An 18,346-nucleotide genomic window follows, 5' to 3' on the forward strand; every position below is an offset into this window, starting at 1 on the left:
TATTTAATCCATTTTTTCCCTTGAAGGATTATACTCAGTTTTTCTGGTTAGATTATTCTTGGTTGTAATCCCAGGTCTTTTACCTTCTAGAATATCATATTCCAAACTCTCCACTCCTTTCATATGATAGCTGCTAAATCTTGTATGATCCTGACTGTGGCTGTTGAGGGAGAAAAACCCAGGGATTCAGGAATCTCAAAGCTAAAGTTCCCAGGACTGGAGTTCCCGGTTGAGGGGGAGTACCCCTCAAGGACCTGAATACTGGAGAGGGTCGGGGTCATCTGGAATGAATTCACAATCTCAAGCATTCTTTAAGTCAAGGTGGCAAAGATTTATTATGCTTTACAGCAGGCAAGTGTTCTTAGGGAACCTGCAACCTTTCAGGGGTACAGGTGAAGTTTTTATAAAAGGCTTAGGGGGGAACATGTCAATTAGGTGTTTTGGGGTGGGATTAGGAAGTGGTTAAAGGGTGGTCAGTTCTTAAAGGAACATGCACTTTTTGTGTCTACTGAGCAGGCGTATTGCCCAGAGTTCACTGGGAAATATCCAAAGGGGCCTAGGAGGAGGTGTGGTTTTGACTGTGAAACATCACTAAGTGAACTATCGGTCAGGGCTGACTGTGAACATCTAGGTGGTGTTCATCAAATGTCTTGTTAGACAAAATAAATGTAAGAGAGTATACATTTGACTATATCTAGGATACATATCCATAGGGTCAGTAAGTAGTGAATATCATCAGGACCCAGTGCACAGCCAATTATCAGTACACAGGGAATAAATAGGCACAGCTGCCTGCAGTATCAGGAGGAGAGATAAGTATTTTGCTAGGGCATGCTACCCTGCCTTGCTAGAGAGAAAGTGCTAGGGCCAATGTTTTGAAGCTAGAGAGAGATGTGATTTTAGAATTTAGAGTTTTAGAACTGGATGTGGTTTTGGAAGTGGGGTTCAGGCACAGGCACCCAAGCAGAGGCTGTTAGAATTATGGTCCAAGCTCAAGCACCCAAGCACCCCATCATGGCTATTTGAATGGTTTCTTTCTGGCTGCCTGAAGTGTTTTCTCTTTCACCCTGGGGCTCTGGAATTTGACTATTGTATATCTGGGAGTTTTTACTTTGGGATCTCCTTCAAGTGGTTATTGGTGAATTCTTTTGATTTCTATTTTACCTTTTGGTTCAGGGATTTGGGGGTAGTTTTTCATGATAATTTCTTGAAATATGATTTGTAGTCTCTTTCTTTGATCATGGCTTTCAGGTAATCCAATAATTCTTAAATTATCTCTCTTTGTTCAGTTTTCCAGGTCAGTTGTTTTTTGCTATGAGATATTTCATATTTTCTTCTAGTTTTATATTTCTTTGATTGTTTCTTGTCTCATGGAGTCATTAGTTTCCACTTGCGCAATTCCAATTTTTAAGTAATTATTTTCTTCAGTGAACTTTTGTGCTTTTTTTCCCATTTGGCCAATTTTGCTTTTTTTAAGGAGTTATTTTCATCAGTTTCATCAGAATTTTTGTACCCCTTTTTCCATTTGGCCAATTCTGGTTGCTAAAGTGTAATTTTCTTCAGTATTTTTCTTTGTGTTTTTTGTTGTTTTTCAATCACATCCAGCTCTTTGTGACCTCTTTTGGGATTTTCTTGGCAAAAATACTGGAGTGGTTTGCCATTTCCTTCTCTAGCTCATTTTACAGATAAGGAAACTGAGGCAGAATTAAGTGATTTGCCAAGGGTCACACAGTTAGTGTCTGCCTGACTTCAGGCCTGGCACTCTATCTTCTTTTTACCAACCCCTGTTAGTTGTCTTTTCAAAATTTTCTTTTTTGGGGGTTGGGACTAGATGACCTCTAAGTTCCCTTCCAACTCAAAGTCTAGGATTCTATGAATATTCCTTTTCTTTCTTCCGTGAACTCCTCTGCTTTGTTGTAGTTATGTTGATACCTGGGGGTTAGGTGGCACAATGTATAGAGTGCCAGGTCTAGAATCAAGGAGACCCGAGTTCAAATATGGCCTTAAACATTTACTAGCTGTGTGACCCTGGGCAAGTCACTTAACCCTGTTTGCCTCAGTTTCCTCATTTGTTAAATGACCTGGAGAAGGAAACGGTAAACCACCCCAGGATCTTTGCCAAGAAAACCTCAAACAGAGTCACGAAGAGTCAGGCATGACTAAAAAAACAACATAACAACAGCAACATCATGTTGACGTCATTGTGACTCTAGTTCTGCGGTGTCCAGCTGGGCCATGAAAGTCCAGAAAAAAAAAGAACTGGTTGGGATTTGCCCCTAGGTTCCACTGTAGTAAATGACAAGGGTGTTCCATCCTCATTCAAAGATCCTTAGTCTCATGCAAGAAATGAAGTCCCAAGTCAGACTTTTCTCTTAACTACCTTTGAAATGTGTGCTATTTGCCATATAGTTTGACCAAATATGAATGAGTCGGTGCAATTGATCCAGACCACTAAGAAAACAGCCCTCAGTTGGTGGAGTGGTAGGTTTGCTTTCCTATGAGGATGGATCTGATTATAATAAATTATGATGGCTAGGTGAAACAGTGGAGAGAGTGTTGGACTTGGAGTCAGGAAGTCTTGGGTTCTAATCCCTGCCTTAGAGTCTTTTTAGCTGTGTGACCTCAGTCAAGCCATTTAGTGTTTCCCATACAGTTTCCTCACCCATAAAATGGGGATAATAATAGGGCCCTAGCTCACAAGGTCCTCGTGAGGGTCAGATGAGATTACGTGTCCACAGGACTTTGTAACCTATCACCATTATTTTTAAACACTCCATGGAACAAGTCCCACTGGGTCACACATCATGGCTAATGTACCAGAGCTACTGAGTAATGTACAGAGCTGCTGAGTGCGTTAGAACCTAATGGTGGCTCCCCAAGTACAGAGACAGACTGTGCCTCACCTTCAGACTGCCTAAGGGCAAGAGCTGTCTTTCTTTCTTAAGCTGGGAACTCCCTAAAGATAGGCATGGTGCCTTCCTTCCATTAGACTGGTAACTCCCTGAGGATGGGGAACATATCTCCTCCCTCCTGTGTTGCCCTTTCAAGGTCCAGACCACAGGATGTCGAATACAAGGCAGCTCTCGCTGTGACTTTTCTTGCCCAGTTCTGATCATATCACTCTCCTTCTAAAAAAATCTCCTGTAGGTCCCATATTCATAGCTCTGCGCTGTTCTCTTCACCTGTAATGACTTGTCTTCATTTCTCAGAATCATAGGACTGTAGATCTAGGGCACAAAAGAGCCTTGGAGGCCAGCTAATACAACCCCATCATTTTACATATTCGTTCATTATCTTCTCCCCTCCCAACACTTTAAAATTTCCCCATTTCTGTTGGGCTATCACCATCCTTTCTGCATCTTAGGTTTGTATCCTCAGAATTCACTGTCTCTTACTCAATTTTTCCAGTCATTTGCCAAACTTTGCCATTTCTACCTCCCCAACATCTCTCACAACCAGCCCCTTCTCTCTACTCAAAATAGCTACTGCCATAATTCAAGCCCTTCTCCAAAAACTCCAGTGAGTTCCTGTTGCCTCTAGGATCAAATAAAAATTTCTCTCTTTGGTATTTAGAGCTCTCACAATCTGCCCCATACTACCTTTCCATCCTTATCATACGTTACTTCTCTTTACACATGTTATGATGCAGCCAAAGCGTTCTTCTTACTATTCCTCGTACACTGTGACTGTGCCTCCCCCTCTCCCCCCATGCTAGGAAGGTGCTTTCTTCTTACCTTCACCAAAGAGGCCATTCTCTGCCTCATTTCTTACCTGGCCTTAATCACTGAATGGGTGTTGCCTCAGTCAAACTGAGACCTGATAAAGACCTTAGCTTAAAAAGGCCAAACTTTCCCACTGTATCTGGGGCCATCTCTGGTTGTCCTGATCTATATTTCTCCACTGGACCCAAATGACTCTGGAGGAGAAAGTGAGGCTGGTGACTTTGCACAGCCCTCCCTCACTTAAATCCAATTCACTTGCAAGTCATGGCGTCAGCTTCCTGATGTCATGGTCCTCTTGGAGAACAAAGAACAAACAACCTAGAATTTCTAGATTTCCTTCAAGGCCTAGCTCAAGTTCCATTTTATCCATGGAATGTTTCCTGATTCTTCCAGCTAGGAGTTATCACTCTCTCTCCCTCTCTCTGAATTCACACAGTACTCTTCCTGTTAACACTGAGGATATTCTGTGTTGGGCTCATTTGTATCTTTATCTTAGCATACATTTCTTCAGTGGAGGGGTCTAATTTATCTTTCTATCCCCAGAATCTAGCATAGTACCCTGGAAACAGTAGATGCACAGTAAGTATATGTCGAATGAATGAAAGAAGCCTGGTGGAACTGATGCCATACATGGCTTTCCCCTCTCCCTCACAGATGTCCTGGCGCCCGCAATATCGAAGTTCGAAGTTCCGGAATGTCTATGGGAAGGTGGCCAACCGAGAGCACTGCTTTGACGGGATCCCCATCACCAAGAATGTGCATGACAACCACTTCTGCGCTGTCAACGCCAGGTTCCTTGCCATTGTTACAGAGAGTGCAGGAGGCGGGTCCTTTCTTGTAATCCCCCTGGAGCAGGTATGATATTTTTGCCTCCTTTGCTGAAATACAGACCAAACTTCCGAAACATCCAGGGCCTTGGTAACATCTAGAAGGAATCCTGCAGGGAATTTCAAATCTAGCCTCCTCTCTGTTAGCCTGAGGCTGCTAATACAGTTTGTGGAAAATCTAGTTTCTTGTCTTTTCTCCCTTTTCTTCCCTACCTAGAAAGAGTCAAGACTTACCAACTATTTCCCTTTGAGGTTCTGCATATAGAGGTCACTTTTTTTTGGCACATTAAGTTGGAGGGAGGGAGCAATAACTGCCTGAAATTTGACAAATTCGGTGTGGTATAGTGGTAGGAACAGTGACTTTGGAGTCAGAGGACTTGGGTGTGAATCCTAGCCTTGCCACTTCCTTCCTATATGACCTTGGGTTTTCCATTTCTGGGCTTCACCTTTAGATTGTAAGAGGAAAGGTTAAATTAGATGATCTCTAAATCCTCTTTTCTTTCTGATTCCTGTTATTGGAATGCTTATATCATGCTGTCAAAATGATATGATAACAGTCCTGATTTCTATTAATAATCGATAAAGTATTTTTTTCAGGGCAGCTTTGTGGTACAGTGGATAGAGTGCTGGGCCTGGAGTCAGGAAGACTCAGATTCCTGAGTCCAAGTCTGGCCTTAGATACTTACTAGCTGTGGGTGCCTGGACAAGTCTCTTAACCCTACTTGCCTCAGCTTGCTCATCTGTAAAATGAGAACCGGAGAAGGAAATGACAAACCACTCAAGTCTTTTGTCAAGAAAACCTCAAATGGGGTCATGAAGAGTTGGACACAACAACAATAACAGAAAGTATTTTTTTCAGGGAATGCGCTTTGTAGTAGGGTGCATGTGTGAACGTGTGTGGAGGAGTGGTTTTGTTGGGAAGTTTCTATTATGTTAAAACAAAGTTATCAATTTTTAAAATTAAAATAAAATTTTTAAAGTCTTATGATTTGGAGTCAGAAGACCCGAATTTTGTCAGCAACTTGCTGGGTCACTATGGGAAAGTCATTTAACCTATCTGGGCCTCAGTTTCCTTATTTAAAAAGTGAGGAGATTGGGCTATATGATTTTTTTCAGATCTTTTCTAGCTCTAAAGAATTTGTCTTCTGACTTCTAAGTGTTTCTACTAGGAAGGGGGCAGGAGGATACCTGCAAAAAAAAATAGTAATGCCTTGATGCAACATTTGAGATCTTCAGCTAAGAAGACTTCCAGATATTATTTTCCATCTTTGCTCCCTTGGCCCCCTGCTATATAATTCTTCTCCTCCCCTCCCCCTATGCCCACCCTTGCGTGACTTTGGCAAATTAAATCTGCAAAACCTAGATCATAAAAATTTTAAACTCCCAGCCACTCAGAAGACTCTCAAGAGACACGTGGGAGTCGCAAGAGTCCTGTTAAGTGCTATCTGTCAGTCTCACTTGTTTATGGTTGAATTCTTCTCTCCCCGCTGACTCATTCCCACTCCTACCCTCCACTGAGTCTTTAGGAAGAGTTTTACATGAAAATTTTGCTTCCTGAAGTTTCCTGCGTTGGCTTTGGGTAGAGGATGGGTTTTTGGAGGCCTTTCTATTTGGGAAATACATACTGGGAGAGGGCTTGGACCAGATCATCTTTCCCACTCAGGCTGGCAGAAGAAACCACATCATGGCACATGTTGCTTCAGTGAGTGGAGATTGTGAAGGAACTGGGAACCCTTGTGCTTGGCAAACGTGAGCAGCATTAGCTTGTCTCCCTTCTGGTACTTCCATAGGGATTCTGAGAAGAATCTTTCCCCCAACCCCACCCTCAGACCTGGACAGGCCTAGAATCTAGTCCTGAGTAGAGATAAGGCTCTATGCCTGGATTGGATAGCCAATGGCAATAGGCTCTTTTTTAGTGCTGTGGGCTGGTCCCTATCTCTGCACTGCCCATCCTCTCTCACTTGTAAAATAACCATTGACTCACCAGAACACACCCTACCACCATTCCCAAACACTCTAGCAAGCCAGAGCTGGCCTTAGAGCTTTGGTCCTTAACTTTTGGAAAGGTTATCCATCCCTTTGCTTGCATTTCACAGGATATATACATACACATATACATATACATGTGCACATACTTATACACACATATACACATGCACATACAAATACACACATATACGTATACACATACGTATATACACACACAGAGAGCAAGAGAGATCTATACACACGCTATGCACACATATGTATACACACATACATATATGTTTAAATATGTAAGTGTACACACACATATTTATTTGTACACTGTAGCCCCATCTGGAAAATCAAGTTTTGGTTTTTTTTTTGTAAATGCAGTTTCATATCTTTCTTGCAACTTGGTGAAAAAATGGTCAGTATTCCAATCTTTGTAAATTAACTGTTTTGACTCTGGTAATATCTCATTTATCTAGTATGATTTAGGAAAACAGACCTTTTATACAGGTGTATTTTCTGGAATACATGAAAGTACTGATTATGTACCAGGTCCTAAGCTAAGCACTGGGGTTACAGATCCAAGCAAACAACACAATCTTTGCCACTAAGGTGATTACATTCTAGTAGCAAAAGATGATGCATATTTGCAAAGTGTCAGAGGGAGGGGTTCTATCAACATGACATGGACATGTGGTATGGAATGGAGATCACAAGAAAATTTCATGGTGGAGCTGAGTCAGGGAAGGAAAAGTTGAAAGCTTCTCAATCAGAGCCCGGTCTCCCAAGGGTGGGATGTTCAGTTCTGGTGGGAGGAATACAGGTGGCCTGGCATGGAGATGGCCTAGAAATGGAATCATGGGTCAGGGTCAGGGCCAAATAAGATGAGCTTGCCCCTTAAGGACCAAAACTCTGATTATTTTAGCCATTTTAGTTAGAAAAATTCCTGAAATGCATTACTCATTTTCCTGTTTTGTTTTTAGAAAATACTCATCATAATTTAATGTTTTTGATGACATAGATTCATCATTATGAGTATCAGTTACTAAAGTGTGATAGTGCATAGCACACAAAGGCTATTGAGGTTTTGTGCCTATCCTGAATGGCCAGAGGCTGCCATGCTGAAGAACTTACTAGAAAGTAGACCAAAAAAACCCAATCTGCTTTGTGTGGTTCTCCTGTCGGCTCTCTAATTTTGATTCATTCTGTTGCTATAATCTGTCAACATTTCTCAGTATTATCAGGATATCTCCTTGCTGCCTTATTTTATACACAGTTGACTGGGCACAGATCTGAGGATGCTGACAACTCTTCTAAGAGCAAAGTATATGGACTTTGATGGCTGTTTGCCTGACGAAGGCCATTCTCACTTATTTCTAGCATTATAGCTTTGCTACAGGAGGTTGAGGTTACTGAAGAGTCTAATCTGCAGATAAATGAAGTCTCACTGTAATGGTCAAGTGATTAAAGACTCTTCCTGATTATGTTAAAAGTAAAATGAAAAAGGAAATATTCAATATTAGTTTTTTCCCCCACCTTTTCCTTCCTCCCCAAGCCTGAGGAAGATGTGGCCTATGGGTTGAGGGAGAAAATGCTTGGAGTGGACTTTTCCTATGGATATTTTGCCAGGAGAGAAAACATCAGTGTTTGGAGCCCTGGGATATCTTGCTCCTTGGCCCACCCTTCAAAGAATGAGCTTAGCCTGCTTTGTGATGGAGAGTGTGTTGAATCCCTTCAAATTCACCTCCCTTTTGAATTAGGATTTGTGCTTTTAAAGTCTCCCAGGGTGGGAAAAATAAACAAAATTAAAACAGAATAACCTTTCACATTCATGGCAAGTTCAGTGGAGACATTGGCGGTGTCTGTCTAAGACTTGAAGTAATGGGCACCAGATCCCTCTTCCCTGTTATTGCTGTATAGGCCATTGTTAACTCAACCTGGGTTTGGATTTCCACTTAAAATTCAGACCAGAGCTCCCAACATTAGACCCTAACTCTCTCATTTCTGGAGTGGAATGTTAAACTGCAGATGTAAGGAACCGTAATCAGCATTCTAATTGCTTGGCACAGCTGGAAGGACCTTATGAATATTCCAAAAACAAGGTACTTTCTCCAAGTGGCCTGATTAACACTTGGCCTTTCAGTGCTGCCTACCCTCCTCCTCCACCCCTTTCCCATTTCTCTCAGCCTATGCCGGCCAGGGCAGCAAAATCTAGAACGCCACATTTTCATGCTCGGGAAGCTAGTTGTTGCTGCTGCTACTACTGCAGTGAAACCCTAAGGCCAGTTAGCCCCGGAAGTCCCTGCTGTCCTGACCGGCAACATGGTGTGATGGACAGAGCACTGGGCTGGAAGCTGTAGGGTCACAGATCTAAAATCTTGGGACCAAATCCAACTTTAAAGATGGAAGGGCTCTTAGAGGTCATCCGGTCTGACTGCCTTGTTTTACAGTTGAGAAAATTGAGATGAAGAGAGCTTAAGTCAAGAGAATCTTAGATCTAGTTCTGAGCTCTGGGACAGACTTGCTGCATGGATTTGAATGTTTCTTTGTCTCATTGCCTCCTCATTTGTCAAACAAAGATGAATTTCTTACCTCCGGGGTTTATTTGAAGGAAATTATGTGTGTGTGTGTGTGTGTGTGCGCGTAGATACACATATATACATACATACACACACATATATACACACCTATATATACACACACATATAAATATACATGTATACGTGTGTGTATACACACATTTATATGTATAAGTGCTTTTATAGGGCAGCTAGATGGTACAGTGGATAGAGTGTCGGGCCTGGAGTCAGAAAGGTTCATCTTCCTGAGTTCAAATCTGGCTTCAGATTCTTACTAGGTGTGTGACCGTGGGCAAGTCACTTAACCCTGTTTGCTTCAGTTTCCTCATCTGTAAAATGAGTTGGAGAAGGAAATGGCAAACCACTCCAGTATCTCTGCCAAGAAAACCCCAAAGTGGGTCACAAAGTGTTGGAAATGACTGAACAACAACAACAATGTTAAGTGCTTTTGCATGTAGATACACACATGCACATATATGCACCCTTATATATGTGAAATGTATACGTATATATGTGCTTATATAACATATATGCATAAGTACTTCAAAAGGTGTAGAGTACTTTAGAAATGGAATTTTGTTATGATTGTCATCGTTATGAAAAATTTATTCATGAATCTCAAGGAATGTGATGGAGAATGAGCATTGGATTCAGACCAAGAGGTGTAGGTTCAATTCCTGCCTCTGATACCACCTACATGCATGACCTTGAGCAAGTCAGTTAACATTTCTAGGCCTCAGTTTCTTCATCTGTAAAATGAGGCAGTCACCTTAAATCAGGGATTCTTTTTTTGTGTCATGGATCTTTTTGGCAGTCTAGAGCCCTTGCCCTTCTCATTACGATTTTTTTTAATGCATAAATTTAAATAGGATTATGATGGAATCCAATTATATTGAAATATGGTTATTAAACTATTTTTTTAATTCACAGATTCCCCTGAAATCTAGTCATGAATACCTTGAAGGTCTATGGATCCCAGGTTAAAAATCCCTAGATTAAATGAATTGTAAATTCCCTTCTAGTTTCCTATGATCCTTTGAGCCAATATAGGAAAACAAAAAAGTGGTCAAGTCTTCTCCTCCACTGAGAACCATGCAGGCTTAGAAGGTAGGCTTAGATGACAAGAAGTTAGTGGATGGGATCAGCAAGACAATATTAATATTCCTGGACTCCTCTAGTTGACAAGGAGAAGTTAGTGGAAGGGATTCCTGTCTGTGGAGGTTGGACAAGATGACTTCCTGATTTTCCCCATCCTTCAACCCTGTTCCCTTCCCCGCTCCCCACTCCCAGCTTCTGCGCTTGTTTCCTGAGATGTGAGGAGCCAAGGGATACCTTATGAATGGGACCAATGAAGATTTGGAGGCACCTTGTGAAATTGTATGTTTTTGTGCACAGAACAGATTCAGTAGAATGTGGAAAGAGCCTTCAAATATGGCCATCTAACCTGCTCCCTTCCAGTGTTTAAAAATAGAGTTGGATTATTCCATTCCTGGGAAACCAGAGTCTCTGGAAATAACCAGTCCCCTAGTTAATTCACATCCATATTTAGCTGAATATAATAAAGGTAACCTAGATACTGTAGGACTTATTCTGGGCTCAAATCCCTTTTCTTTCCTATAAAAAATAGTAGTTCCTGCCCTTCCCCAACCTGTTAGAGAGCTCTTGGTTTGTCATAGAGCTGGAAGGCCATCTGGCCCAACATTCTCACTATACAGGCCCAGAGAAGGAAAATCCAAAAGTTCCACAGGTAGTAAATAGCAAAGATGGCCCACTGTGTTAGCTAGGCGTCTTTCCCTGGAGCCAAACATGGTGTTCCTTGTTAGCTACTACTTGACTCCAAGTTGGCCTTCCAGGTTCAGGATGGGGGTGGGGTGAGGATAGTAGCTACATCTTCCCATGCCCAGTGAGCTGGGTTTCCTTTCCCTAGACTTTTGGCTACTTTCCCAACTCATCAGAATTTGGCTACAGAATGGGGCCCTCCCATGCCTAACCTTGGTATAGACATTGCAAGAATGGCCATATTCCTTCTACACCAAATCTGTTAAAGACCAATCCTCTCTTTACTTCTGGATCTGAATTTCACTTTGCTCCTCTACCAAATGGGAATAATGCTATCTGCACTGTTTACCTTACAAAATTTTTGTGAGAATATAATGATAGTGGATCTTTTCAGTGAACAATAGATGATGAATTGGGAAAGTAGACAAAAGTCTAGGGAAAAGAAGCTCATCAGAATTTGGCTAAGGAATTGGGCCCTCACCTGCCTAATATAGACATGCTGTAGGAATCGAGCATCCATCCATGATTGTGAAGTGCCTCAAAAAGTTCAAGGTGCTTTAGAAATGGGATGTATTATTATCATCATGAAAAAGCTTGGAAAGTGACTTCTTCATAAATCTCTTGGATTTGGAGTCTCAAGACCTAGGTTTGATTCCTGAATCGGATACTTAGCTGTATGACCTTGAAGAAGTCATTCAACTTCTGTGAATATAGGTAGTAGGTACTTTCAGAAGGTTTGTTGAACTGAATTTGTGTTACCCAAGGGCAAGAACCAACTTGAGGTTCCAGGGCTCAGAAGGCTTGGTCTCTGCTTGATGAGGTAGCAAATGGGTGTGCTTAAAGCCAGAAAGACTTAGGCTCAGATTGGAATTCTGACACTTACTAGATATATGAATCTGGATAAGTCATGTAAGCCTTGATTTCCTCACCTGTAAAATGAGGAGGCTGGAGCACCTGACCTCTGAGATCCCCTACAGCTCTAAATCTATGATTATAAGAATCCAAGGCATTGAAATGATTGAGTCCAACTAGGATCAACGACTGCATTAATCCCAGATGAAGATGGAGGAATCACAGGGCTAGTCGGTGTCCATGGGTAATCTATTTGGAGAAGAATAGACAAGAGAAAAGAATTAAGAAGGACTGGAGCACATGGACTTTCAGGGACATATTTATTGCCTATGGATCTCTTCCAATTATGTTAAGAGTACTCTTCTCTTTTAAACCCATGGCCACGTTCCTTCTATACCCAATCTGTTAAAGACCAAGGCTCTCTTTATTTCTAGATCTTTTCAAGCACAATAGAATGGTTGGTAGGCTGAATCTCAATGAATAAACAGATACTCTGTGTGTGTGTGTGTGTGTGTATGTGTGTGTGTGTGTGTGTGTGTGTGAGAGAGAGAGAGAGAGAGAGAGAGAGAGAGAGAGAGAGAGAGATTATTATTATTTCTGGGGAAATTTCTAGCTCAGTATAGATATACAAAACCACTGAAATGGCTTCCATGAATTTTAAGTGTAATTCTTAATGGTAATCCAAAAGATACAAGACAGTTTGGCATTTAAATTTTTTTTTGTTTTTTTGGGGGGGCAGGGCAATTAGGGTTAAGTGACTTGCCCAAGCTCACACAGCTAGTAAGTGTGTCAAGTGTCTGAGGCTGGATTTGAACTCAGGTCCTCCTGAGTCCAGGGCACCTAGCTGCCCCTGGCATTTAATATTTCGCATTCCTGTAAATAGAATGAGATTGGATTGCCACTACTAGATCCAATCGGGCCTACTTCAGCAGGTGGCTACAAGTAATTTTCAACTCCTAGAAGAAAGGAATTGCTGTCTTTGTCTCTACCATTCCAAGTGTTCCTGCCCAGGGAGGGCCCTCACCAAGAAGGTAAAGAGCAGTAGTATTTCCTGCTGCTCTGACTCTAGGAGACTCAATCACTCCACAGCCAACAAAAAATTGTTAAGTGCCCATTTCTGTGCTAGGCGCTGGTGATGCCAGACAAAAGAAGGACAGTCTCTGCCCTCAAGAACCTTACATTATAGTGGGGGAAAGGACCAATAGACGTATAAGTATGTGTATGATACATGCAAAATGAATACAAAGTAGTTTGGGGAAGGAAAATGCTATTATCTGGCAGGATCAGGAAAGCCTTCATGTAGACATTATCATTTTATACGAATCTTGAAAGAAACCAAGTGATCCTGAGTATATTTTAGGCATGGGGAACATTGAGGGCAAAGGAATAGAGATAGCAGATGCAACATCTTGTGTACAGAAGAAAGCACTCAGAACCTCCAGAAAACCAGCATCTCTAAGCTCTGCTTACTACTTCCCGTCACATACTAAATCGTTTCCATGTCTTCTCCTCTGCCCTCATGAATATTTGAGGTATCATCATAGTCTTTCTTTTCTAATGCCATGCTAGATAGGAGGGCTACTGGAGGTGCCATCCCTTTTCAAAGGACAATTCTGTTTTGAATCAAAAGGGTCCTGCCCTACTAACAACAGAAAGCTGCCTCAATACAGTCATATGACTTATGTTGGGGCTCACATTCTTCAGGCACTTCTGGTTATAGGTAAGTAGAGGAGGGGTGATTCATTATATTCCTCCTAAATTCTAAATAGTTAGAAGATAACGAAGTACCACTTGGGAATTAAGATATTGCAAAGGGTGGCAGAAGAAAAACACAGGAAGAGAAAATGAAATTTTTCTGGAGGTGGTAACATAGGAGTCCATGGCACATGGGCGTATCATAATGGAGTACAGGGTTGCAGTGACCAAGATCTGCACCCTCATATCCATCCTGTCTTTGCCTCCTTTATCCCTACCCCTCCAATAGTAGCCTTACTCATCTGGTCTTGCTCTGTGGTCAGCTGTTGAGTTTCAGATTTATTCAGCTGGCTATATCAATAATATTTTAAATATTTTTAAAAGTCACTATGGGGGGAAAATTTCCAGGATCTCAATCAAATGATAATATTGTACGGTTTACTTTCTGAAGTAGACCCTAAGATTTAAAGCTAGATGAGACCCTAGAGTTCATATAGTCCAAGCCCCTCAATTTATGGAAGAGAAAATGAAAGAGGGGAAATGACTTGCCCAAGTTCAACAGCAGTTAGGTAAAGTAGCAGAGTTACGTGGAATTGACACCTGTGTTCTCTGACTCTAGTTCCAACGTTCTGCCACACCCAAACAAGAGCGTTGAGTAAAGATAGTGTTATTTGGACATGTAGGAAGGGAATGAAACTGGATTCCAAAATAATCTTCTTACACGAAGTTGAAATATATAATTATTTCACAACATCTAAAGCCTAACTCCACTTGGGAAATACCCAGCGGAGACTGAGTTGCCCTCTTTGTTCTGTGAAATCGTTTTTAAAAAATCCTCAGTTAGATGATGGTGAGAACATGGCTTACATCATGGATTCAGCCTGCTACACAGAGGCTTTAGCTTCTTGTCTCTACACCTCAGCGTCCTCGGTGGTAAAAGGAGCAAATTAAATTTGATGGTAACTCAGGCCCATTCTGGCTCTAAATCCTACCGTCTTATGACCTAGACAAAAACTATGCTCTAAAGGTGGTAGCTTGGTATTGTGATCACCACTACTACTAGCATTTATATAACAAATACTATCTTATTTTATTTTTGCAACAACCATGGGTAGTAGGCAAAATTATGATCTCCTTTTTACATATAAGGAAACTGAGGCACAGAGTGGTTAAATGATTTGCCCTGGGTCACACAACTAGCAAGTATTCTAAGGCCAGATTTGAACTCAAGTCTTCCTAACTCTATATCTGAAGCTCTATCCACTACCTCCAAGTGGCTTCCAGTTATATTAAGAGAGTAGATTTGGAGGCTGACCTAGATTTAAATACTAAATGTACCACCAACTTGATAGATGTGTGACCTTGAGAAACTCACAGAACCTCTCTTGGCTCCAATTTAATCATCTGTAAAATGCTGGGGTAAGACCAAGCGACCTCTAGGACTTCTTCCACCTCTAAGCCCCATGATCTATTCATCAGATCTCTACTGATCACTTTTTATGTGGCTAGCACAGTGATAGGCATTGTCGGAGAACACAGAAGTATGCGACAACCTTTGCCCTTAAGGTACTTACAAAATGTCATCTAATACAGAAAGAACCTTGGATAAAACTTGAGAAGACTTGTTATGACTCTTGGCTCTATTACTACTTGTGTGACTTCAGACAAATCATCTTTCTGTACCTCAGTTTCTTCATCTGTAAAATCAAGGGATTGGATTACATGACCTCTAACGTCTCTTCCAGCTCTAAAAGTCCTATAATCCTTTGACCCTGGTGCTTTTCATGACCCTAAATCCTAAAATCCCTGTTTGGCTCTCTACCATCTTCGGCAGAGCTTTGCGGCATCTATCCTGATGCGCTGCTCACCCCTTTCCGAGGGAATGCAGAGCACATTCTCTAAATCCATTTTTCAGATTACTGTCAATTTCTCTTTGTTCCCCACTTGGTTTGGTGCAATTTACATCTCAAAGGCTGTGACAGTTTGAATGTGTAGTAAGTGACTGGGAAAAGAGAAAGAATCAAGATTTCAGAGAGAGGAGCAAAAACTTTGGTTTCATTTGTCTGAAATCTCAAGATTGACAGCCCGACTTTTCTTTTTCCCTTTTTTGGAAGCATGGCTATGACGTTTCTGTGTAAAATGATGGCCCTGGAGCTCAGCTGAGTGTACGGGCAAGGGCTTGATGTGTTACTCCCCCAAGAAGATGCAGGCAGGACTCCTGAGAGTAAGGCTTGGTAGTGCTGCTGCTACTGCAAAGTTCCCTTCTTTATCCCCTGCCTCCCCCCTCCCACCCCACCCCCAAAAGGAATTAAAGTATTCTTTGGTTAAACTAATTGTCAGGGTAAAAGTTAAGGGAAACTTGGGGTAGGGGGCCCCAAGAAATCAAAAAATCTAAGTCCCTGCCTTCCTGCCACATATAAAACTACCCCCAGAAACTATTTGGCCAGAGGTCAGCTCCTCTCTGAGAATCATTTTGGTTAGAAATGGCTTTTGGTTCACTGATGCCGAGCAAAGCCCAAGACAGGCAAGGAAAAGATGGAGCCAGGGCTAGAGCTCCATTGATTGGTTAAAAAAAAAAAAAACCTGTTGCCCAAATGAATTGGCCAGGATACCAAACTGCCCCTCATTTTGAGAATTAGGGTGATGGGATAGGTAGAGCATAAGGTTCGGAGTCAGAAAAACTTGGGTTCAAGTCCCACCACCGATATGTGATAGTTGAATGATTTCTGAGGAGTCTCAGAGCTCCGGGTAACTTCCATGACTGAGAGTAATAGGTAGTTTCAGGATCTGCACCAGTGTGGAGAGGGTATTGGCATGAGGGAGCCGCCTCCCCCCCCAGTCATGAAATCACAAGATTAGACAGCCCCCTCTCTCTCCCCTTCACAATCCTCCAAATCTTTCATTTTAAAACTAGGTCTCTTCTTTTTTTAAGGGACAGCTAGAAAAGTGTAGTGGAATAACCGCTGCCCTTGTAGTCACAAAGACCTGAGTTCAAATCCTACCTCAGAAACTTACTGACTGTGTGACACAGGGCAAGCTATTGAACCTCCCTTGGCCTCAGTTTCCTCCTCTGTAAAATGGGAATAGTAAGAGCACCTACTTCATAGGACTGTTTGAGGGTTCAATGAGTTAGTATATGTAGAGCACCATATAAATATTAGTTATTATTATGACTAACAATAAAGGCTCTATTACCATAGTTGTATAAATACCATAAAGAAATACTTTGTATATACTATAGTCAATACTATAAACCTGATACAGAAATAATATCCAATTACTATATTACTATAATTATATTACTATTATTATATTACTAATAATAAATATTATATTACTATAGTTATATAAATACCATAAATACTTTACATATTATAAATACTATACTAAATACTATAAACAAATAGTATATATAAATTATATATAAATACTATATTATCATAGTTATAGAAACACCATAAAGAAATACTTTATATACATAGATCATAAATACTATAAACAAATGCTATATATAAATACTATATTACTATTGTTATTCTATTACTATAGTTATAAAAATACCATAAATACCTTATATATTATAAATACTATACTAAATACTATAAACAAATAGATTATATAAGTTATATATAAATACTATATTATCATAGTTACATAAATACCATGAAGAAATACTTTATATATACTATACTAAATCTATAAATATGATATATAAATAATATACAAATACTATGGTACTGTATTATTATATTACTAGTAATAAATATAATATTACTATAGTTATATAAATACCATAAAGAAATACTTTATATACATATCTCATAAGTACTATAAACAAATGCTATATATAAATACTATCTTACTATAGTCATGATACTGCTATATTATCCTATTGCTACTAATAAATACTAATATGGGTCCCTTCCAGGCCACTGGTCTATGATTTTGGATTCTGCACAAGATATTCCCTATTATCTTGGGGTCTAAAGCTGGTTAGATCAGTAGGTTAGATCATGGTGCTGAGGAAGCCAGAGTTCTGGCTTTGGTCCCCATGCAGGCCAGTTTGTTTTGCTTTTTTTCCCTGTGCACAGGCTACACCCCTAACCTCATTATAGAGGCATAGGTCGTCTTAAAAAATGAAACCTATGGTTTAATTGATATAGAGAACTCCTGATGAGGAATCTCTCTCTACCAATGAAGATTAGCACCTGTTTATTAAGTACAGACTTAGAGAGTCCTCTAAGGGCCTTGAGGGATTAAACAGACCTGACTGGTGAAACAGCCAGTAGGGGTCAGAGGTGAGGCTTGAACCCCACTTCTCTTGACTCCAGACCAGTTGTGTAAAGATCATAAGAGCAGTAAAATATCTTAGAGATTTTCTAGTCCAAGGGATTCTTAACCTTTTTGTGTGCACCATCGACCCCTTTGGCAGTCTGGTTGAACAAAAGACCGTTGGACCCCTTCTCAGAACAATGTTCTTAAAGACATAAAATAAAACACATAGGATTACAAAATAAATTAATTATATTGAAATAAAGGTGTAAGTTTTCCCCACCCAGAAGAACCTCCGGGCTCGTCCTTCATTTTCAAAATGAGGACCAAATAAATAACAAGGATTTATGACTTCATTCATGTAGGTGCTCTCTCCACAGATCATAGCCCTCCATGTAGACCTTTTTCGTGAGTTGCCATGACCTCCTGCACCAAAAAAAAAATTATCTCCTAATGGTCAGCTCGCTCTGTTGGTGAATTTTTTCAAGCTCAGCTAGACAGGTCTTCCTAAGAGAATAGATAGTCTACAGTGGAGCATGTCAATAATAATAATAGTCATGTTTCTATAATACCTTGTAAATATTTTCCTCATAACAGAACTTTGAGAAAAATAATACAAAAAATATTGGTGGTTTGGAGCTGTAAT

At 40.6% G+C, this 18,346-nt stretch overlaps 1 protein-coding gene across 1 annotated transcript in view; it reads left to right on the forward strand.

Moving 5' to 3' along the window:
* The window catches only part of CORO2B (coronin 2B), a 231,065-nt gene that overhangs the window by 120,026 nt on the left and 92,693 nt on the right, over nucleotides 1-18,346 (forward strand). The window contains exon 2 of the mRNA XM_036737102.1: nucleotides 4,377-4,577. Within this exon, the coding sequence (XP_036592997.1) occupies nucleotides 4,377-4,577 (201 nt within the window). The remainder of the gene's footprint in view (nucleotides 1-4,376; nucleotides 4,578-18,346) is intronic.

The sequence above is a fragment of the Trichosurus vulpecula genome, chromosome 8 (assembly GCF_011100635.1).
Source record: "Trichosurus vulpecula isolate mTriVul1 chromosome 8, mTriVul1.pri, whole genome shotgun sequence".
Taxonomy (NCBI): domain Eukaryota; kingdom Metazoa; phylum Chordata; class Mammalia; order Diprotodontia; family Phalangeridae; genus Trichosurus; species Trichosurus vulpecula.